Source organism: Phoca vitulina, unplaced genomic scaffold (assembly GCF_004348235.1).
Source record: "Phoca vitulina isolate PV1807 unplaced genomic scaffold, GSC_HSeal_1.0 scaffold20, whole genome shotgun sequence".
Lineage (NCBI taxonomy): Eukaryota > Metazoa > Chordata > Mammalia > Carnivora > Phocidae > Phoca > Phoca vitulina.
Window position 1 is genome coordinate 22,845,979 of NW_022589723.1, and position 24,821 is coordinate 22,870,799.

At 35.6% G+C, this 24,821-nt stretch overlaps 1 protein-coding gene across 8 annotated transcripts in view; it reads right to left on the reverse strand.

Moving 5' to 3' along the window:
- Positions 1-24,821, reverse strand: part of RFX7 (regulatory factor X7) — a 151,594-nt gene that overhangs the window by 58,984 nt on the left and 67,789 nt on the right. For 5 of the 8 annotated variants that reach the window (XM_032417475.1, XM_032417472.1, XM_032417473.1 and 2 more), the window contains one exon: positions 22,211-22,244. Coding sequence is in view for 3 of the 8 variants with exons in the window: in XM_032417472.1 (XP_032273363.1) it covers positions 22,211-22,244 (34 nt within the window). In the remaining 5 variants the exon portion in view is untranslated. Of the gene's footprint in view, positions 1-5,069; positions 5,109-22,210; positions 22,245-24,821 lie in introns of all 8 variants that reach the window. The other 3 variants (XM_032417478.1, XM_032417477.1, XM_032417479.1) reach the window with 1 other exon arrangement.

The following is a 24,821-nucleotide window of genomic DNA, read 5'->3' on the forward strand; positions in this document are numbered from 1 at the left end:
ATTCCTTCTATGAGGTGCAAGTAAAGTGGTAAAGAGAACACAGAACAGAGACAGCACTCATCAATATTCCATTTGCTTACCTACATTTCTCAGTTTCCTTTGCAGCTAGTATAGGACCATGAATGGAGCACAAATGATATATTTCATTTCTCAGTTAACATAATTAAGAATCAATGCTCCATTTTCTTTCTCCCTTTGTGCATGTATTTCACTGGGGAAACTATAACATACCAGTGTCTCAATGGGGGTTCCCAAGGGACTATGTGGAGCGAGGGCCTCCAATGATCTGCGCTGTACATATAATATGAATGAAAGTAAATTTGTGTGGTTATGCCACTAGTATTTCAGGCTTCCTTTGTTATGGCAGCACAGTCTAGCCCATCTTGATTAATACAGAAAGTTAGACTTTTCCCTCTAGCACTTCTGAGAGGACTGAAGATCCCTTTTCCATATGTAGATAAAAATGTGAGGAGGGGAAAAGGATTCCTCTCTGTTATCACAAAATCTTTTATTCAATCATTTTTAGAATAGTATTTAACTTACTGTGAAATTTCAAATTAAATTAACCACAAATATTATTTATCAAAATGGAATATGAGCTAAAAAGAAAAAAAAGGTTAGAATATACAGCCTTCATATTCTCTTCCACTTAACTTTTACTTCTAGAAAAAAACAAAACAAACCAAAAAAACCCTACTTCGGGCACCTGGATGGCTTAGTTGGATAAGTGTCCTACTCTTGATTTCAGCTCAGGTCATGATCTCAGAGTTGTGAGATCAAGCCCTGTGTGGGGCTCTGCACTGGGCATGGAGTCGGCTTAAGATTTTCTCTCTCCCTCTGCACTCCCCCTGCTAAAAAACAAAACAAAACAAACGAAAAACAAATACTAAAACCCCCAAAAAACCTACTCTAATTCAAATCTATTAATTTTGGACACATGATACTATAATATGCCTATATGTCCCTCTACTTTGGGCCACAGCAATTACTCAAGAATTTATACTCAATTAACTTGCATTTCCTGGAAGGTTTTTTGCATTTACTGTTCAAAAAATGATTTTCAGTGTCTAGTTATACCTTCCCCCCTCAACTAGACTGAAGATTCTAGTTTGCCCAAATTCAATCACCTTTTTATTTTTTTTTAAGATTTATTTACTTATTTGAGAGAGAGCACACATGCAAGCAGGAGTGGGGGGAAGAGCAGAGGGAGGGAGAGTGAGACTCCTCAAGCAAACTCCCCACTGAGCACATGGAGCCCAATGTGGGGCTGGATCCCAGGACCCTGAGATCATGACCTGAGCTGAAATCAAGAGCCAGCCACTCAACCACTGAGTCACCCAGACACCCCAAACTCAATCTTTTGAAACAGAATCCTGAAAGATAAGACAGAGCCAGGTGAGGATCCTTTTAATATTTTAATATCCCATTTAATTTTTTAAATTTAAAATTATGAAGCATTTCAAACAAAGTACAGGAAGCAGGTACACATGCACCACTATTCATATTTAAAAGATGCTAACTTCTGGCCATATTTGCAAATTCGTTGACTTTAAACATTGTACAACAGCTGCATGGATTAAAACCAGCTTATTCATTCTTTACTGATAGACAGTTTATCATAAAGTTTCATTATTTCAAATAGTGCTACAACAAAAATCCTTTATTTTTGACTGCTGTATCTTTGTGCAAGTTTTTTTTACAGTAAATACTTAAAAGTAGAAATACTTGGTCATCAAGGATGCACACCTTCAACTTTACTGGGTATTTCCAAATTACTCACTGAAACCATTATGCCAATTTATATTTCCAACAGCAAAACTACAATTTTTCTACATCCTAGTTAAAACTTAAATGTTAGCTACTCTTATGGGTATGAAAAAATATTTCACAGTCTTACATTTTCTGGTTGAAGATAAGACTGAATATTTTTTCATATTATTTATCATTTGAGTTTAATACAATGGCTATCAAATTTTAGCATGCATCAGAATCACCTGGAGAGCCTGGTAAAGACTGCAAAACCCAACCTCCAGAGTTTCTGAATCAGTAGGATCTTGAGTGGGGGCCAGAGAATCCTGATTTCTTTTTTTTTTTTAGATTTTATTTATTTATTTGAGAGAGAGAGAATGAGAGAGAGAGCACGAGAGGGAAGAGGGTCAGAGGGAGAAGCAGACTCCCTGCTCAGCAGGGAGCCTGATGTGGGACTCGATCCCAGGACTCCAGGATCATGACCTGAGCCGAAGGCAGTTGCTTAACCAACTGAGCCACTGAGGCGCCCGAGAATCCTGATTTCTAATACGTTCGTTCCCACTGATGCTGATACTGCTAGTCAGGGAATCTCAACTAAAGAACCACACTGTTGAAGAAACCACACATTTAAAAATGAGGGTATTTATCATGTAGTCTATATACTAATTCTCCATTGGCTATACATGCTGCTATTACATTCTCCTAGTTGTAGCTCATCTTTTCATTTTGTTTTTGGAGTCTTTGATGCAGAGACGTTTTTAATTTCCAGGAAGTCAAATATATCAACCTTTTCATTTATAATCTGCGTTTTCTGTGTCTTGTGTTGAAATCCTTCCCTATCCCAATGTCATAAAGGTACCCCTTGTTTTCTTTTTAAAGTTTTGTTCTTCACATTTGGGTGTTTAATTCCCCTGGAATTTATTTTTCTATAGAGCAGGGCTCTGATTAAAAGTTTCCCACAAGGTTAGCTAATTGTCCAATATATTGAGTAATTCACCAGGTTCCCTTCTAATTTTTCATTCCACATCTATTATGGGATTCTTGTTTACTTACAGGTTAAAAAGAATGCCATTTTTACTTTTAGTATTTAAAAACACCTTTCTCTAAGGTGTAATTTAATTTAGAAAAAATCAACAACTTATCCTCGAGAGTAATATAACAAAATGTATAATTCACTGATCCTTCTTGAACTTGTGTCAGAGATTCTTCATATAAAAATATTACCCAATAATTGATTAACATAGTAATAAAGCAGCTTTGATAGAGCTTTTATAAATCTGAGTTTAACAGGCAAATTTCCTGTTGATAACTAGTATGAATATATGACCTATATTATATATTAAAAATGAATGAAACAGCTGCTACTTGAGCTTGATAGACTGACCCTTCAAATCTAATCTATCTAAAGCAGTAAGATATAGTAGTAGTGACGTGTAGAATATAGAATTAGAAGGCTTAGAGCCAAATTCCAGATTTGCACTCATTAGCTTTGTGATATTAGCAAGCTGTTCAAGCTGAGTAATCTGTAAAACAGTGATAAAATCCTCATAAAATTTTTGTGAGGATTAAAAGCAATTTATAAAATATATCTATGATAGATATTATTATATAAATATTATTCTGAAATATGTAATTGCTTAAAAGATTTTGTAGAAGAGTTTATGGTTCAAATTCTATCAACAAGTACATAATCTTTTATTTGAAAAAGCAAGATGTCTTGTAGGAAATATTTTAGCCTCATGACCTCCACTAAATTGGGAGGTACACCATAAGAACAAGGCTCCTAGGTTTCATGTGTGAGCATCACACTTGCCCCTAAGTTATTGAAGACAGTGTTCCATCAACAGTGACTTTCCACAGGGTGAATGCAGAAAAAGGTAGATACTATTTCCTCCTAAGCCATCAAGATGAAATAGAAGTTAGAAATTACTTCTGACAACAACTGTACTACTAGAGAGAAAGAAATCAATTTAAGCAGAATAGGTCAGAAACAAAAGCTTTCCTAGGTTGGATTTGGAACAAAATGTGTAACTTTCCACCTGTCTTCTATCATAAAAAATACTTGAAACAATATTCTATATTTCAAAAACCGAGTTTCGGGGCGCCTGGGTGGCTCAGTCGTTGGGCGTCTGCCTTCGGCTCAGGTCATGATCACAGGGTCCTGGGATCGAGCCCCACATCGGGCTCCCTGCTCAGCGGGGAGTCTGCTTCTCCCTCTCCCACTCCCCCTGTTTGTGTTCCCTCTCTCGCTGTGTCTCTCTCTGTCAAATAAATAAAATCTTTAAAAAAAACAAAAACAAAACCTGAGTTTATTTTTAGCATCTCTGCCTCTGAACTATCAATATAAATGGATGGATTGCTGAGGATCAGGGAGAATTTCAAATGTCTGATTACCAGGACTTGAAGCCCTTCAAGCAGATGATAAGGAAATATATTCCCAGTATTTACTGCCATGGAATATAGTTATAAGATAGTCTGAATGGAGAGATCTGCTCCTGTTTTTAGGGACCATCTTGAATCGGGTTTACACTATAATTTCTCAAATGTTAATAAAAAGGAATTTCTCCTGTTTGAAATCAGTTTCGCTATAGTGATGTGTTTCCTGTTATGAGACTTCCCTCTCAGGTGTTATTGAGGTTTTTGTTTTTTGTTTGTTTGTTTTTGTTTTGTTTTTAAATAAGGTCACAAAACTGGGAAAGGGCTGATGTTTACTAAGACTATAACAAACTGAAGGCTCAATTGTGAAGCTTTCATGCAAATCCATGATGGTGAATTGACATCTGAGGATCATTATTTTTATTTCCAGAAAAAGCAGAAACTCTTCTATTGAGATGTATAAATACCCTTCAAAGAACTACCTAGGTTGACAATGACTGAGTTCTGGTGGAAGATGACCAATCAGGCTATCATCACATCCATAATTAGTTCTTCAAACTTTACTTTTCAAACTGGTATCAGAAAAGGGTCTTTTAAAAAAAAATTTAACTTAAATTTGTATGCAGAACAGTCAGCTTAAAATCTAGAAACCTACATTCTCCAGTTTGACTGTTTCTTCTGTTAACCATGTACAGAGGGAAAATATATACACTGACAGGATAGTCATGCTTGAATTTGCGTTTGATTTTATAAACTACAGAAACAAAAGCAAAAAACAAAATGTAAAAAAAATCTAATTTTTTCCTCCTCAGGTGACACTGATTCAGGAGCACAGTACTAAAAGGCCTCTTTTTTCACCAGCATCATTGACAGAAGGACTAAAAGGGGAAAAGTAGAACCTTAATCTATAGCCTTTTTTTAATTTATGGAAACAATCAACATACCTGATATTATATTCTCTCAGGCCCCAGCAGTTGTGAAAGCTGTCCTCCCACAGGATTGAATAAGGAAGATAGAGAAAAAGGTCAAGGTATGAGGACTCTAGTTTTCAATGCTTGTTGCTTAGAATTCTAAATTTTCACTTGCCTAACTTGCTATGATAGAACTATGGTGGGCGTGGGGGTGGGGTGTGATTTTCTTTTGAGCCACCTGCTATAAACAATGTAAGAGGAAGTTGTTTTTCCACTCTCTAGAAAATACAAATCAAATGGGGAGAGTAATTTTTACTGTATTTGTATTATTGTGAGAATTTACTCTATTTGTAAACCTACTGAATTAGATATAAAATGAAAATGGTTTAACTCTGTTTAAAATATTCTGCTCCGAGCAATGTCCACAATAGCCCAACTGTGGAAAGAGCTGAGATGCCCTTCAACAGACAAATGGATAAAGAAGATGTGGTCCATATATAGAATGGAATATTACTCAGCCATCAGAAAGGATGAATACCCAACTTTGCATAAACATGGACAGAACTGGAGGAGATTATGCTAAGTAAAATAAGTCAAGTAGAGAAAGTCAATTATCATATGGTTTCACTTATTTGTGGAACATAAGGAATAGAATGGAAGACATTAGGAGAAGGAAGGGAAAAATGAAGCAGGCGGAAATTGGAGGGGGAGACGAACCATGAGAGACTATGGACTCCAGGAAACAGAGGGTTTTAGGGGAGGGGGGATGGGTTAGCCCGGTGATGGGTTTTAAAGAGGGCACATATTGCATGGAGCACTGGGTGTTATACGCAAAAAATGAGTCATCAAAAACTAATGATGTTCTGTATGGTGACTAACATAACATAATAAAAAAAAAAATAAATAAATAAAATATTCTGCTCTGGATTACGAATGTGATCTAAGTCCATTTGAAAGACATCAATTACTAAGGGACAGCTTTAAAAAAGTAAACCAAGGCTGACAAGCAAACTTCAGTGAAACCCAAACTTTCTTACTTCCTTCTAATTCTGCTGGGTGATCTAAAGAATCCATGACCATCTGAAAACAAACTAACAAACAAAAACCCCTTTCAGCTTGCCTCAACTACAATCAAGACTAGAGAAATTCTGACATCAAGAAGCCTTGAAGGGCTATGGTGTAAGCACTGGAAAAATCACACTCTAGGGTAGGTAAGTAAGGTATTTCTCAGTAGAGTGTGTGTAATATATTAGGAAAGTTCTGCACATAAAATTAGAACTAGATTAAGTTATGAAAGAAGAAAGCTAAAGAGATTGCCATGGACATCTAAACATCTAATTTTATCTAACAGTGGTCATTTTAAAGAACATGCTTTAAAATATACTGGGTTTTTTTTTAAGGACTTAATAATAAAGAAGGAAGCTGCATCTCTGAAACTGAAATAATGAATAACATGGTATCAAGTATAATGCCTACATAAGTGCCCAGAAGACTAAAGACCAAAGTGCTGAGACAAGGGCATATTGTTAAAATATTCATATAGCAGGTACAAAGGTTCAAATAGGCAGAGGGTACATAAGGTGACAAATGTGAATCACTTTGAAACAGAATTCAGGGGACACCTGGGTGGCTTAGTCGGTTAAGCATCTGCCTTCGGCTCAGGTCATGATCCCAGGGTCCTGGGATCGAGTCCCACATCGGGCTCCTTGCTCAGCGGGGAGCCTGCTCTCCCTCTGCTTGTGCTCTCTCTCTCTCTCTCTGACAAATGAATAAATAAAAAATCTTAAAAAAAAAAAAAAAGAAACAATTCAGGAGAGCAATCTCTAGGGAGAACACCACTACCCGTAGTTAAATTCTACAAAGAGTGACCACGATGAGATGATCATGTAATACTTCTTTGGATCACTTAGGTGAGGCAAAGCTTATTATCGACATTTCTGTATCCCTTATAAAAAGACTCTAGGATTCTACTAGTAGTTGGGGATGGGGTGGGAGCACTAACAAGGAGAAGGTTTAGGTCTTTCTAGTCACTGTGTTTTTAACTTTTTTCAGCACAGGAAGAAAGGATGGTCTCTGAGAGAGACGCTATTATTATGTTCCCCCGAAAAATGGATTTCCAATTGATTCTTCAAGATTACAAAGCTACAGCCTCAGTAGAGGTGTAGGCCAGAGAGAGGAACCTTCAGTTCTATAACTGCTTTCTCCATTCCTAGTAACCTCTTCTTCTTTTGCCCATGACTTAAAATAAAAAGATAGAAAAACCACAATACTATAAGAATTCATTTGTTTTCTACGAGACCACACTTTTGTGTATTATGCCATTCTTATGAATACCAAGATATTAATGAATATTGAGCTTCTTTCAGGTAGTGGTAAGAGATTGCCATTATTCTTTCCTATTTTTCTTTTTGACAATAAAATGAATTTGAAAGCTAGCTGACAATGGTTAGGGCATTCTTAATAATTATAAAAGAGAAGAGTTACTAGAATTCATAATTTGCGCCTTACTGGCAATTTAGTCCACTTGAATCCCTAACAGGAGGGAAAAAAACAAAACAACAAAACAAAACATTATGACTGTACTGTCCTCCCATACAAAGAGGGTATGAAATAACTCAAGATTAATGCAAAAACAAAAAGAATAAAAGGTTCAATATCCTCTAAATGGCCTGGCCCCAGAGATTATTTCTTTATAATACTAAAAAAACAGAACCAGCTATTTAAATCTGGCCCTTTTGTCAAGTCTTCCTCCCTGCCGTAGTAAATTCTACACAAAAATGCTCTTTCTTTTGAAAGTTACCCACTTCTTCAACCAACTGACCAAAGGAAAAAATCAGATTTTGAAACAGGTCTTTGCTTACTAACAGTAGCCCTAGGGCCACATCACAAGATAAACCCTATCTTCTATTCTAACAATGAGCTCCTTTCAAGCTACAATGTATTTTAATTAGATACTGCAAACAAAACTTTTAGTTTTAATCAAGACTGGATTAGTAAATTGACCTTGGTCATCATTTAGTATTCATTACAGCAAGGATCTGAGGTAAGAAAGCATGCTTTCTCCCATAAAAGAGGGAGAGGAGGAAGGAAGTCTCCCAACTGTACACACTTCATATATGTCCCCTCAATGACATATTATACTATGTATCTCTGGAGGGCAGGAGAGGACAAGTGCCTCTTCTTTAAAAATTATTCCTTGAGTGAGTTCTCAAAATTATGTCTGGCAGTATAGCATCTATCTTAGAAAGTCCCACTCTAACTTCGTTTAGTCTGGTGCTCAGGAAGCAGATACGTCATTCTCTAACATTTCATGGATCCTTTAGTTTCTGTCCAATTGCTGCAGCTGTAGGCACACCGAAATAACTGGCTTCTAACCTAAGACAGTAACCATGGGACAGACTTGAAAAGTTTAAAAATTAAATGAGAACATTCATTCTTTCATCCAGCACTGTCTACCATGCTTTAGGCATGACCTTAAATTTTAATACTAGGAGAGAGACAATCAACAAAATTTAAAAGTAAAACATACGTTATATGGTTATGATAAATGCTATGAAGAAAAAGTGTTGGGAGGGGATACAATTTAAACGAGAGTGGTCAGGGAAGGTTTCACTGGGAAATAAGATAAAATGTTTCACACAATGACTAGCCAATGGGAAAGACTCTCAAAAGAGCTATCATAATTCTTTGTTCTACCCTACTTTTGCTTTTCTATTGACTAGTTGTTGTAATGGCCAGCCAGGGCAAAACCTGACAGTAAAGAAAGGCTGTCTTCTCATTATCTGTCCTCACATATACTATTATGGTTCCCTCAACCCTGTAAAGAATGACTCTCAGAAGAACCTTGCCCCAAAAGAATCTAACACAGAGGTCACAAACCCAAATGCCAGGCAGGTAATACAAATGATTAAAGTAAACTATAGGGAAGAAAAATATCTATGTTGAGGAGCTAAAAGCCTGGTGGGGATTGAGAAGATTGAAGAGTATACGTCATGTTTGAAAGGGATAGCTGCTACGTAGGCCCAGCCAACTGTTGTCATGTGGAAGTTAGGACTTAAGTGTCCTGAGTTTTGAAGAGAAACCAAACATACAACTTTTTTCTGTGAACTCTCCCTATTTTAAAATATGGCAACCAATCTGAAATTTTAAAAATGTCAATGTGGGCCAAACAAAACACCTCTGTGGAACAGATCTAGCCTGTGGGTCTCTAGAGTAGTTCCTCTGGTCTACAAGGTCAAGGGCAAGCAGGGGGTGGGGGGGTGGGGGGGTGGGGCAGAGGGGGAGAGGGAATCCTGAAGCAGACTCCCCACTGAGCATGAAGTCCAATGTGGGTGGTTCTCAGGACCCCGAGATCACGACCTGAGCTGATATCAAGAGCCAGCCAGTTAACCAACTGAGCCACCCCGGCGCCCCTAGGCTGTTAATTTTTGTTCATTTCCCTAGGGAGGACAAACACTATTCCAATGGGAGTGGGTGATAGAGAGCAGCCTCTAAAGGATTACTGAATCAATATTCAGAACCTAGGATATACTTAATACCAGATTCAACACAAGTTCACCTCTTCAAGTTTTCTACTATATTCTTTTGCAAGAGGACCCTCCTGAGAGTTCTCCCCTGGAAGGGAAGTGCCTCACTACTCGAATAATCTAAATGATAGCATCTGTCACCTAGTTTCAGGTTTCTCTAGCCCTCCAAAAGGGATTCTGGCAAATTCCATATCACTTTCCACTTCTCCTTCCTAATGATAATCCTACAAAGTCCTCTTTTGGTCAACTTTCATGAATAAACCCTATCCCAGTAGAGGTGACTTAGGTCAGGAAGCCTATAAACTCATCTATGACAAGGAACTCTAGACATGTTCACTTTTTGCCCAGGTGAGTTTACTTGACCTAAGTCCAGCGCATAGAATGCTCTGTAAAACAGTGCTTTATTAGGCTTTGCTAAGTCACCAAAAAGGGCCAATCAATGCAGCATTTTTTTTAGACCTAGAAGTCGCTGGCAATACATAAGAGTCTTCTCTTGGAATGTTGATCAGTTAGAGAGCCTGAGAAGTAAGGCCATATATTCCTCCTGAGAAGTTTAAAATATGGACACAAATGGGATTTAAAATACCCTCCCTTATTCTTGGTTGTAAGCCTTTTATCTCTCAAACTAATGAGAAGAAAGGTAAGCAAAGAATGTCTAATCTTACCTTTATATTCTTACCAGGATTGCTGTTGAATTGCCAAGTCTATGAGACATATATTTTTCTTCCTGCTTTCAACTGATTTCCTGACAAACTGTTGTTTAATATTTACATTAGCCTTTCCTAACAGGAACCAAAATATATAGTCTTCCCTGCCCCCCCCCCCTTTAATCATTATTAGTTCTAATAATTCCAAAGCAGAACTAATCATTTAGGAGACCTGAACATTAGAACTGGTGGAAATATTGCTTCCTGGTGGTGCATACGCCTAAAACATAGTAACATAAATAGGAAGTTCTCAATATTCTGATAGTTCTGAATGATAACATATGGGAAATAACTTCTCTTTCTATTCCAGAAAATTGCCCTATAGATTTTACCAATCATTTCCTCAATAGTGTGGCCTAGAAAACCAGTTTCAAGGTAAGTTTTATGAGGGAAAAAAGTTTGGAACACACTATACTTAAGATTCAGGATACACAGCATATTAATAGCTCTTAAGACACTTTTTAATCCAAAGTTCATGAAAAATTTTTGACCTTTGGAACTTTTTGTATAACATATTAACATCCTATGGAACTATTCTTCCAAGGACCATATTTTGGGAAACATGAACTATTATTTCCCAGCCTGCTGTGACTGACTTTAACCAAACCAGGCCTTTTCTACACCAAACACTCATGGTTATTTCTCTCACATTTTAGGATTTCCTACAGCTGTCAGGTAGTCCCATTTAACTGAACTAAGGCAAGGCGACTAAGCAATATGGACTGAGTAGCTTTCGAATTCTGCCGGGGTCTAGCTAATCCTCTGGTATTGGGTATATCAAGGTTAGATTTTGCCTCGACTGTAAAATTGGTTATAAAAAATATAATTGGATCAGCTTTACAAATGTATAATGACATTATAGATCTAAAAGTGTTATAACTAATGAGAAATTTAGTTTAAGATATTTTGTTATTATTAAAGTAAAAATCAACTGTTTTCACTGCAAAAGCATTAAAACATTAACAAAAAGCTTTATTCACAATTATACCACTATAAATATTTTCATGTGTCTTTCCCGATAAACAGGCAAAATGCTGAGCTTTAAAAATAGCACAGATACAATTTTATATTTTTCACTTCTATATTTCATAGTGGCACAGTTTTCACAATTGTAATTGATTTAAATAATTAGAATCATTTTAGCTATTTTGTTTTAGTGAGCATGTTTTGAGTTCTTTAAAGGGCATTCAAACAAACTGCATGCAAAAAATAAATTGCATTTAGAATTATTGACTACTAAAATTCAGTAAGATAATGAAGTCAGCTTTTAATTTCTTCATTTCAGATTTATTTTAAAGTTGGAAGATCATTTTCAGAAACTTTTTCTTGATTATAATAAGAAACAGAATTTCAAAAAATTCACATATAAACTCATATTTCATATACTTTAAAAAATGATACTGTGTATCACAGTTTTTAAATGCCTGGGCTCTGGAGTCAGACTACCTAGATTAAGAGCCTAATTCTACCAATTATCAAGTTTTATGACCTTGGGTAAATTACTTAACTTGTCTGAGCCTGTTTCTTTTTCTGGAAAATGAAGATGAAAACAGACTAATCTCATAGGCAAATTAAGAAGGTTGAATGATAAAACATGTAAAGCACTTGTCTGGCATATGGTGGTAAATAATACTAAGAACAACAACAACAAATACAAAGAAACTCTCTGTGTGGGGATATTATATACATATTATACATTCTTTTTTTATAATTACTGTTTGTGAGTAATCATTCAGCAAGTGTTTACTGAGTATATTCCACATACTAGACACTGTGCTAAACACTGAGGATATAGAGACCACAAGACAGTCTTTACTTCCAAAAGCTTATTTTTGGAGAAGAAAACAAATTAATCTGGTGATTAGCATACTATGTGGTAAGAGCTTTAATAGGAACACAGAGCATTTTACAGGGTGCATGAAAGCAGAGGCCCTTAACTGAGAAGGTAAGGCAGATTGGTTGAACTTGTACGTATGTATGCGTGTATATTCTTCTTTGTCTTTCTCTGGTATAGAGGCTACGAAACAAAAAGCTCCTCCATATTCTAGTTTCCCTTACAGCTAGGAGTCCCAAGTGACATTACTCTGGAGACTGAAGGTCCTGAAGTGGGTTTTCAGAATGGAAGCAAGTATCCTAAAATAAAGACAGAGCTTCTCCAGAAGAAAGCCCTTTTGCCCTTCCTCCCTTCTTCCTGCCTCACCATTTGGACAAAGGCACGTAAGTGCAGTAGCCATCAATGATGTGAGCGGACAAAAGTCAATACGGCAAAACAGAAAAGAGCTCAGGACTCCAGTGGCATTGTTGAGTTACTGCACCACTCTAGAACACCTAACACAAACTCTTATTTCTGTAAGCTACCCATAGTTCAGTTTTCTGTTATCTGCTGTTATCTGTTATCTGAAAGCACTGCTCTAGATAAACAAAACTTTCTGAAAAGGTTTCTGAGCTGAGTCCAAAAGAAAGAATAGGAGTGATCCAAGTGAAAATTTTGAGAAGGGCACAGCCAGGAAACAGCATCTACAAAGGCCCGGGGGAGGAGGGAGTATGGAGTGTCAATATCGGCATCTGTTCTACAATATGCACCTTCTGGCTTCTCGGATGGCTTTAGCCGAGATTCCCAACCTTTTCCATCCTCCATTCATTATGTTTCAGGGATTCAATACTCTCCCCTCAGTGGTCCCATATGGGGAGCATTCATTCTTAAATGGTATGTTCTGTGATGATGAACATAAAATGTGTCTTTGACTGTTTAAGACTTCCAGAAACAAATTTATGGTGATTTGAGTCAATTACAAGTACGTTATCAATTTACACATGTAACACCTTCAACTAAAGCTGCCATGTGTGCTTCCTATGTGCCAGGCACTGTATTTACACTAATTATCTCACTTAATATTCACAACAACTCAGTGGGTTAGGTACTATGATTATGTCCTTCTTTAGAGAAGTGAATTAGGTAAATAATGTCCAAAATCAAACAGTAATGGTAATACTGGCTGGGGCAAGGATTCAAAGTCAGGTCTGTTTCATTCTAAAGCCTCAGCTCTGAGCCATTCTGCTATACTGCTAATCAGTTTCCTTAGTTTCTGGCCTCTTGGTTCCACTTCACTTGCTTAAATCCTTCCTGCATCTATGCAGTAAGGTTTTCAGCTCCCCATCTGTACTCTCTGGATTAGAGTGGTGGTGGTTCAGGCTGGTTATCTCCTAACAGGAGAGGATGGAAGGAAGAAGTATATGTAAGCAGAGTAGAACAAGGGAAAAGGGGAGAATGCCAGAAAAAAAAAAAAAAAAAACCTCAACACTACATCAAAAACTAATGATGTACTATACAGTGGCTAACTGAACATAATAAAAATAAATAAGTAAATAAATAAAAAGGAAACAGACTGAGGGTTTGCTGGAGGGGAGGTGGGTGGGGGGAATGGGATAACTGGGTGATGGGCATTAAGGAGGGCACTTGATGTAATGAGCACTGGGTGTTGTATGTAACTGATGAATCACTAAATTCTACCCCTGAAACTAATAAACACAGTATATGTTCACTAAATTGAATTTAAATAAAAAATTAAGAAAAAAGAAAGAATGAAATGTTCTTTTCCTCTCAAGAATGAAACAAGTTTCTGTTCTTACTGCCAAACTGTGAAGTAATTCCAAAAAATAAATTCAAATAATTAAGCAAGTATGGGTCTCTAAAAGGCCTAAATTGAAGGTGGCAACACTTCTTTATATTTTAAATCTCAATGTTTAATAATTGATTAGTTTATACTCACACACTTAACAAATATATATTGATCATCCCCATGTACCTTTGAATCATATTCCAATGAATAGGTTCTTATACTGAAGAGGCTAAGAACAAATAAAAAATGCTTATTATAATGATCATAGATGTGACTACATAATACCAACGAAGGTAATTAAGCACAGGTTAATATGGGACAGAAGATGTATCAAACTCAGACCTGAGAAATCAAAGATGCCACTCCAGAGGGGGTTAAAACTAAGATGAATCTTAAAATATAAGCAGGTATAGCCAATAGAAAGAAAAAGAAACAACAAAAAAAGAGGAGATCATCTAGCTAGACCAGTGTTTCTCAACTTCAACACTACTGACAATTTTGGGATAATAAGACTTATGAGGTGATGCCCTGTATTTTGTAGAATGTTTAAACAGCCTTGTCTTCTACCTACTTGATGCTGATCACACACCCTGTGTGTGAAAATCAAAAATGTCTCCAGATATTGTCAAATATCCCATAGGGGGCAGAAATGCCTCTGGTTGAGAACCACTGCTCCAGACCTGCACTGTACAAACTGGTTGCCACTGGCCACATGTGGCTATTTAACTTGAAACTAATTAAAATGGAATAAAGGTTCAGTTCCTCAGTCACATTAGCCACATTTTAAGTGTTCGACTAGCCATGTTTTAATGGACAGCGCTAGAGAGAATATATTCTCTTCTCTTATTTCACAACTATTCACTACAGCTTAATGATAGCCTGTGGGTGGAATGAAGAATCATAAGATTAAACAAGAGTAAGGCCAGAGTATGAAAGGTCTTCCATACCATGAGATAGAATAATGGGGAGTCAGTGAGAGGTTTTAAGCAAGGGTGTAAAATAAACAGATGCACGTTTTATTAAAGCTGATTTAAAAAAAAAAAAAAGATTTTATTTATTCTTTTAAGAGAGAGAAAGAGTGAGAGCAAGAGTGTGCACGAGAGGTGGGGAGAGGCAGAGGGAGAGGGAGAAGCAGACTCCCCGCTGAGCAGGGAGCCCAATGCAGGGCTCAATCCCACGACCCAGAACTCATGACCTGAACTGAAGGCAGACACTTAACCATCTGAGCCACCCAGGAGCTCCTTTATATAGCTGATTATATAATGGTGCTGTGGAGAATGGAATGAAAGTGGAGAGTCTAGCAGTGAAGGAATAGCTGCAGTATTTCCAACAAGTATGGTGATCTGGATTAATGCAGTAGCAGTAGGGATGGATAAAAAACGAAGCAATTAAGGAGGCAGAACTGATAGGACTTGGTGATTGACTAGATATGAGGTAGCTGAGGAAAAGAATGAAGTCAAGAATGACCACCAGGTTTTTAAGATGGATGAGTGAGTACATCCACTAAGACAGTATGGTAGAAATAATAATCGTCCTCCAAGATGTTCATGTCCTAATCCTCTAATCCCTGGAACCTGTAAATATGCTACCTTCCATGGCAAAAGGGACTTTGCAGATGTGATTAAGGACCTTGAGAAGGAGAGATTATCCTGGATTATCCAGTAGGCCCAATGTAATCACAAGTGTCCAGATAAGAGGGAGGCTGAGGGAGCTTTGAATACAAAAAAAGAGATGTGTCAGAGTAACGCAGTGGAAGATAGACTTGAGCAGCCATTGCTGGCTTAGAAGATACAGCCATTAAAAGCTAGTAAAGGCAAGGTAACAGACGCCCCCCTACAGAGATCAGTGTTTGAGAAGGCAAAGTACCAAAAGGAAGATATGAAATATCTTTAAAATCTACACAAATCATTATGTAGACTTGGAATCTACTGCTGAATATTAAACTGTATGAGTACAGAAAAACTCCATGAGGCTGGGCAAAGAACTACCAGGGAACTATACCTGGCTGTGACATGTTCAAATTCTTATCAGACAGAATTGAGAGAGCTCAGTGAATACCCAAGGAATGCAGTATAGTCACTAGAGAAGTCATATTTTAATATAAAAGCTAAATTCTAAAGTAAACGACATTCTAGACTTGTCCCAGCAAAGCTTAAACACAGCAAAGGATCAAACTATCTTATAAGTAATTTAGCTGCTGGCCAAAAAAAGTTGTAATACACTTTAAAGGAAGAGAACAAAATCCAGACACTATAAACAAACAAATGAATAAATAAATACTAAATTAAAAATAACTAGATATGCAAAGCAGAAAAACATGACCCGTAAATAACAATGAAAAAAATCAGTAAACAGAACAAACTTAGAGATAATATAATTAGCAAACAAAGACTTTAAAACAAGTATTATAAATATGCCCAAGGATTTAATAAGAGAAATGGACAACAAAACAAAACAAAACACCCAAGTGGAATTTCTAGACCTGAAAAATTCAGGCTCTAAAACAGATAATTCACTCAATGGGATTTATAGCAGATTAGATACAATCAATGGAAAATATTAGGAAATGTGATAATAAAGAAGCATAACCTACCCAAAATGAAGCAAAAAGAGAAAAAAATAACTAAGCATAGCCTTAGTGACCTACTTTGAGTCCCAGGATGTCAATGAAGAAGAATATTTAAATGGCTAGGAATTTTTTTGAAAATTGGTGAAAAATATAAACTCACAGGTTTGAGGAGCTCAATGAACCACAAGCAGGACAGAAACAAAGAAAATCATACTCAGGCCATTATAACAGCATTGCTGAAAAACACTAATAAATAATCTTACAAGAAGTCAAAAAAGGAATGTATTAGGGGAGTGGGAGAGTGGGAGAGACAGAAGCAGACTCCCCACTGAGCAGGGAGGCTGACGTGGGGCTCAATCCCCTGAGATCATGACCTGAGCCAAAAGCAGATGCTTAACCAACTGAGCCACCAGGCGCCCCCACAATAAACAAGTTTTGATAAATACTCAACTATCTGGAAATTGATCAAGATATATCTAAGTGTTCCATGGGTACAAGAATAAATCAGAATGGAAAATAGAAAAAAAATTAATTGAATGATAATGAAAACACTACATAAAAATTTATGGAATGCAGCTAAACCAGTGTCTAGAGGACAATTTATAGCATTAAAAATGTTTACCATAGGAAAGAAAAAAAAGTTTCAGGTTTCCATATTAAGGAGCTAGAAAAAGAAGAATAAATTAAAATCAAGGTAAGCAGAGGGAAAGAAATAATACTAACTAGAAGAGAAACAAAATGGAAAACTGATAAACGAGAGAAAAATCAATGAAGCCAAAACTCGATTCATATGAAAAGATCAATAAAATGACTAAACCTCTAGCTAAACTGATCAAGTAAAAAGAAGATACAAAGGGCCCTTATCAAGAATCAGAGATAACTGCTACAGATTCTAGAGACAATAAAGGTGAATAAGGGAATATTATGAGCAATGCACACCAACCTACTATATTCAGTAATATAGTAGAAAATGAACAAATTCCTTCAAAGACTAAAATACTAAAACTGTATCAAGAAGAAACAGAATAGCCCTGTAATAATGAAAGAAACTAAGTTTGTAACTAAAACCTTTCCCAGTTTTACTGGTAAAATCTATGGAACACTTAAAGAAATAATATTAATTTTAAATAAATTCCTTCAGAAAAGAGAGAAAAGCATTTCCAAACTCATTGTATGAAATCAACATTACCCAGATACCAAAAAACAGAAAAAGGTTTTACAAGAAAAAAGGCACATCGAAAGCCATAATTAACATAGACAATAGTCTTTAACAAATAGCAAATCCAACGTAGCAATATGTAAAAGTATCATGCAACACATAAAGTATAAAGCATCATGTAGAATTTATCACAGAAATGCAAGGATTGTTTTCACTTGGGAAAATCAATTCATCATGTTAATAGAATAAAGAAGTATCATGTGACTATTTTGATGAGTGCAAAAAAATCATTTGATAAAATACAACATGTATCTAATAAAAATCTCTTAGGAAAATAGGAACAGAAGGGAACATTCTCAGTTTGAAAAGAGCATCCATGAAAAAGGAAATGTTAACATCACATTATAAAGTGAATGAATGAATGGTTTTTCTCTAAGATTGGGAACAAGGAAAGGGAATCCACTCTCACCATTTCTATTCAACATTGTCCTGGAGATCCTAGCAGTACAATAAGATGAGTAAAATAAATAAGCAGACGTTCAAAATGAAATGGAATCAAACTTTCCTTTATTTATGAACACTCTGATTCAGTATCAGGTAGAAAAATCCAAAGGACTCTACATATAAGCTTCTAGATAAAATATGTAAATTTAATATGTTTGCAGACTGCAAGGTCAATACAAGTATTAGCAATAAAGCACTGTATAACAAATATTTTAAAATGCCATTCATGATAGCATCCAAAGTGTTAAAATATTTAGGACTAATTTAAGCAAAATATATATATATAAAACCTATACATGGAAAACTACAAAACACTGTTGAGAAAAATTATGAAAGACCCAACTAATATGGAGATATACCATGCTCATGGATTAAAAGATCTGTCATTAAGATGTCAACCAACCCCAAATTATCTATAAATCACTGTAATCCCAATAAAAAAATCCCAGTAGACTTGTGGTTTTTTGTTTTGTTTTTTTTTTTTAGAAATTGACAGATTTATTCTAAAATCTGTATGGAAATGCTAAAATTAATTTGAACCACTATATGACCTGATATCAAGACTTTCCACAAAGCTACCATAAACAAGACAGTGTGTGACATCATAAGGAGAGATAAAACAATTAATGGGAAAAAAGTGTATAGGAAAAGACACACATATTACGATTGGGAAAGGGTAGGCTTTTTAGTAAATGGTCCTGGGACAACTGGATTATCCAATCAAATGGTAAAAGATAAACACTGCAGTTCACCTCAGACAAAACACAAATTTAAATCAAAATAATTAACAGACCTAATAGAAAAAGCTAAAATCATAAAATTTTTATAAGAAAACATATGATAAAATCTTTTTGAGAAGGTTGAGATATCTAGAAAAGTTGAAATGAATAGGTCAGCAAATCCTCCCATTGAAATAACTATATAATGGTATAAAATGGCCACAAAAACTATTTTAGGGCTTTGGAAACTAATGGCAAATGGCATGTTAAGAAATGTTTGGTCATTAAAAACTGAACTTTAGGTATTAACTGCTGAAAGTCTGTGTCACTCTTGCCGGGGGCTCTCCTATGACCTATCCCACATGGTGTGGACAGTAGTACTGCCAGGATGAGGCTGCCTGTGTTTAAATACACAGGAAAACATGATGACAATGAATCAAATATAGAGAATCTTAATAAAGACAAAGAAACTAGAACACAGGGAAAGATAATCAGAGAAAAAACGAACAAAGCGTCAGAGACTGGAGGGATAACAATCATTTCAACATGTATGTAATGGAAGCTTTGGAAGGAGAGGGGAATCCAAGGGACAGAAAAGTATTTGAAGAAATAATGGCTAAAAACTTCCCCAATCAGAATAATCTACACATGTGAGCTCAGCAAATCCCAAGTAGGATAAACACAAAGTGATCCATACCTACACATATAATAGTCAAAGTGTTGAAAGCAAGAGTAAGTGGGTGAGCAAATAAGCAAGTGAATGAATTTCAACAAATCTTGATTATCAACTAGAGAAAAACAACTCATCATACACATGAAAACATGATAAATCAGAAACAATGAAGGCTAAGGGCAGCAGAATGACATACTCAAAGAGATGAAAGAAAAAAATCTCTTGATCAAAAGTTCTATTTCCAGCAAAACTATCCTTCAAAACTGAAGGCAAATAAAGACATTCACAGATAAAGACCAAGAGAATTCATTACAAGCAAACCTGTTTTACAAGAAATAAATACTAAAGGAAATCTTTTAGACCAAAAAGGAATTATCCTTGATTCCTTTTTGTTTCTCCCTGCACATTCAATGCATCAACAAGCAGGGCCTATTCGCTTTATACCCAAAATAAGCCTTGAATCCATCTACTTTTTTCCATCTTCCACTGCCATCATGTAAGCAAGAGCCTTGAATTTTCATTTGGACTTCTGCATACCCTAAATGGTTTTCCTGCTTACACTCACCCCCCCGAGACCAGCCCATTTCCCAACAACAACCAGGATGTTTAAAAACAACTGGATCATACTATTCTTAAAACCTTTTAATTGTCTCTCCATACACTTAGAAGGAAATCCATACTATTTGCCATGGCTAAATAAACCTTACAAAAATTTCTCCCTACCTGAACTTTCCTCATATCATTCTCTCCTTCTATAAGTTCCAGGATGCTGCATTCTTTGTATTCTATAAATATCCCCAACTCATTCCTGCTTCTGAATCTTTGTACTTACTCTTCCCTCTGCCTAGTACGTGTCACCAGCAAATCATCACACAAGGCTGGGTTCTTATTATTCAAGTCTCCCTTCAAATGCCATTTTCTCAAAGGGGATTTTGCTAATCATCCAACCTACCCACCATCACTTGCCTGCCCTACCCTACCCACCATCACTTGCCTGCTTTACCTTTCAAAAATTTTATAATAGCATTTATCACTACCTAAAGTTATAATGCTCATTTATTTGACTATTCATGTAATATGTACCTTACTCAATAAACTGTAAAGTGCATGAGGATAGAAATCTTACTATCTTATTCATCAAATATACATAACTTTAGACCCTATGCTAAAATATAAACAATTCTGAACTTGAAAAATTTAAAAGCCTTTTTCTTATTTAATATTTAATAAATATCCTATCTTAAAAATTATACTAGTCTTCTGCCTCAAAAGATGAATAATCCTCCAACACTATCTCGGGTATTGAAAAGAAAGCAATATGCAGTAACTACTGAGTGATAAACAACGAGACTCTTGAGAACTGGGACATCTAGGAAATCATCTGGGGATTGGGGTCAAAGTCACCCCTTCATCCCCAATTACTACCTTCCTAGGTCTTAACAGCACTCTTGAATACATTTTAACAACACACTGAATTTCTTGAAGGCAAGAGAGTATGTCCTTTTTATTCTGTATCCCTTATATCTAGCACTGGCAGACAGAAGGTGTTCAATAATTATTTTTCTGAAGTAAATGAAACAGCATCTTTCTTTGTAAAAGGAAGGTAACAAGACTGTGAGACCAATTAAAAAAAAAGAAGAAGGAAGGGTAAGTGAAAGAAAAAGGTAAAAACATCCCCACAAAATCCTTATTCTGAACTATTAGGTTAGAAAAGCACAGGACCACTGATCAATTAACACTTCTCCTATGAACTACTCTTGATTATTCACATACCTAGAAGCTAATAATATCATAACATAGCAATAATTTCATAAGCTAATAACATATTACATACTATTTCAGCACCAGACACTAAAGAGCCTCCCTCCCCCACAAAAAAGTTAGCCTATAAGGAAGACCTAAACCTGAATAATAAGAAAGTTCTGATGTCACAAACTACTAGAGAGAGGACTAACTCTAAGAACACTTTGCGGAATCTCACAGTGCAGAGTCACTAAATGATCTAGAGCCTAGGGAGTATTCCATTGGTAGAGATTTCGTGAAAGAAGTCACTACTATTCCAGTAGCCCCAGCAGCCTCATGCTTCTACCCTCACATGTTCAAGAGAAGAGCTAAGGAACTACAAATAAAATCTAAATTTAAAATACTATTGTGGTTTTAACTCCTGAAGGCCAGCAAACCAAACATGAAAAATATACCAACAAAAACTAATCCATGAAGCATTTTAAAAAGCTCTCATTTAAATACATTTTTAAGAGTTCTATTAAGTACAACATAAATTAGAACTATTATTGTGGCTTTAATTCCTAAATTGTAGCAACCTAAAAATGAAAAATATGCTATCAATAAAACTAACCCATCAAACATCTTAAATCTTTCCTTTAAACAAATTCTAACAGAGTTATTAGAACAGAAAAATAAACAACTTTATTAAATGCGTAAGTGATCTTTAGAAAATGCCAGAAAGTTTCAAAAACATGCAATAACCTCAGACCGTGATTTCATTATTGATGAGATATAGGAAAGTATCTAGATACCTTATCGCTAGTTCACCCCTAGGGTTGTAATTCAAATATCAAATTTTATTCTCTAAAAATGAGATATTTAAAATAAATATTTACTCAAGAATAATATATTTTATATAGTGGTAAAAGCCTTATTATACAAAAGAACTATAAGATTAGTTATTTTACTTACCAAAATGCAGTCCACTTTAGATTGTACAGTTTTGCTAAAAGAAAAAGAAAGTTAGGTTAATAAAAATGATAAATTTATTAAATATTTGAAATAGTAAAATTCATTTTTAAGATTAGGATCATACCCTAAAACTGCATTTTTCACAAAGCAAAACAAACATCTATTTCCCATTCACTTTACTAAATTTAGTCCTAAAGCATGATCAGAATATCTGAGTTCACTGCTACAGTCAACCTATTGTTACGCTGTATCATTTTAACAGATGTTTTGAATAAACAATTAAGTTTTTAAAGATACATAAAAATGCAGATATGTATTACTATACAAAGAAATAGGACACAGAGTTTATAATGAATTACAATTTTTACTGTATGCCTGCCACTCTGGAAAATGATTTGTTTAGCATTTAAAAGCCATACTGATGTAATATTATCTGTGGTTCTAAAGACTTGCTATAAAGTAGATTCTCTTCTCTTCTCCCTCCCTCTCTCTCACATACGTATATGTGTGCATACACACCCACACAGGCTAGGGAAAGGAATCCCTAGACATAAAAGGAGTAATAAAGATTAACTGATACGGTAATGTATTGGAAGGGGAGAATACATTTAGAAATAAATAACCCAAAAAAGCCACTATATATCAATTTACTGAGTAAGTGAATTACCGAATAAGTGAACTATTGATATATAATACAAATGAAGCCAGTATAAAATAATTTAACCATCATCTGGATTTTGTTATAACACATTAAAGTATAAATGCAACGAAATCATGTGTAAGTTCAGAGATAGTTTATATCTTAAAAGATGCTACAAACCCAATTATCTTCCATAAAATGTTCTAGAGCCAAATAAATATTAAAAAATTCATTATTTGCCTCTATATATACCTATACAGTTAATCTATAAAGTAAAAATCAACATTTAAAACTCATTTGTATTGACTGTTAATATAATCAATAACCTCAAAACTTTTCATCTGTAATTAGATTTCAAATTTCACTTTTTAAAGAACAAAGTATAACTGGATTAAGTTCAACGGTAAAGATCAGAATGACTAAAAAGAATAAGAAAAGCAAATGATACCTCCACTTAAGAGGAAATGAAATCCCCTTCCCACAATCCCACAGAAGACTTTTTAGAGGTTTTTAAATCTTTTGGGATCATTTGTATAGCTTATAACTCATTAGCAGCTAAAGTGTGCTATTGTTTTCTCTTCTTAGTAACTCCCACAGTTTCCCTAAGAGAGTTTTGTATTAAGAATTGCTCCTAAATGATGTATTGTATGGTGACTAACATACCATAATAAAATAAAATTAAAAAAAAAAAAAAGAATTGCTCCTAAAAAGTAATGCATCAAGAATCCAACCACTATTCACCACCTTCTAAACTCCCACCATTTCCTGTCTAAAGTGTTACAGTAACCTAACCGGTCTCCCTATTTCAATCCTTAAGAACCCCCTCCTCCCCAACCAACTCTGTGGGCTATTCTCAACAAAGTGGCCAGCGTGATTCTTTGTCCAAACCACATTAGTCCTTTGCTCCAGTCTTGATCATGGCCAACAAAGCCCTGCATGACCCAGCCTTCTGCTATCTATCTTTCCAATCTCATCTCTTATTATTTATCTGTTCCCCATTCATTCAGCTCCTGCCACACTAGCCTCGGTGCTACTTCTCAAGGCAGGAGCAAGGCCTTTGTACTGGCTGCTTCTGTCAGCCTCTAAGACTCTTCTCCCATATAACTTATCTGTTCATTTTCTTCATGACTTTGCTAGATGTTATCTTTTATAGATAGTTCTTCCCTGACTTTACCATATAAAATATTCTGTATCACTCTATCCTTCTTAATCTGCTTTGCTTTTCATTATTGCACTTGCCATCAGTCATTTTATATATTTTTTAGAGATTTTATTTATTTAGGATGAGAGAGCGAGAGAGGAGAGAATGAGTGGGGGGCGGGGCAGAGGGAGAAGCAGACTCCCTGTTGAGCAGGGAGCTTGATGCGGGACTTGATCCCAGGACGCTGGGATCATGACCTGAGCCGAAGGCAGACACTTAACCGACTGAGCCACCCAGGTGCCCATTTTATATTTTTATTAATTTATTTGTTTACTGGCTATCTTCCTTGACTAGAATTTCAACTCCATGAAAGCAGGTTCTGTCTGTTTTGCTCACTGCTGTTATTATCATCTGGCACGTTAGGTGTTCAATAAAATCTATTAAATGAATAAAATGACAAAAACACATTCAGCCCCCCATATGAAGAAAACTCTTTGGAAAAACTGGGACCACTTAAAAAAGGGTTTTTAGAGAAACTAATATGAAATTGAAAATGTGATTATTTTTTTAAACCATAGCTCTAAATATACTCCTTTTCTATCAGAAACTTGCTGTGGAATATCTGAAGATGACTATGTCTTATCACAAACAACTTAGTAAATCTAAAAAGTATGTGTAAAAGACAGCCTTTGAAAGAATAAACTAAAAAAGTAAAATGTAAGTGCTTCTAAGCTAGATATGAACTTTGGCAATCACTTGATCTAGCCTTTTGTTTTTACTTCATACTTAACACAGGCATAATAGAAGGATATAGATTAAGTCCCCTTTGT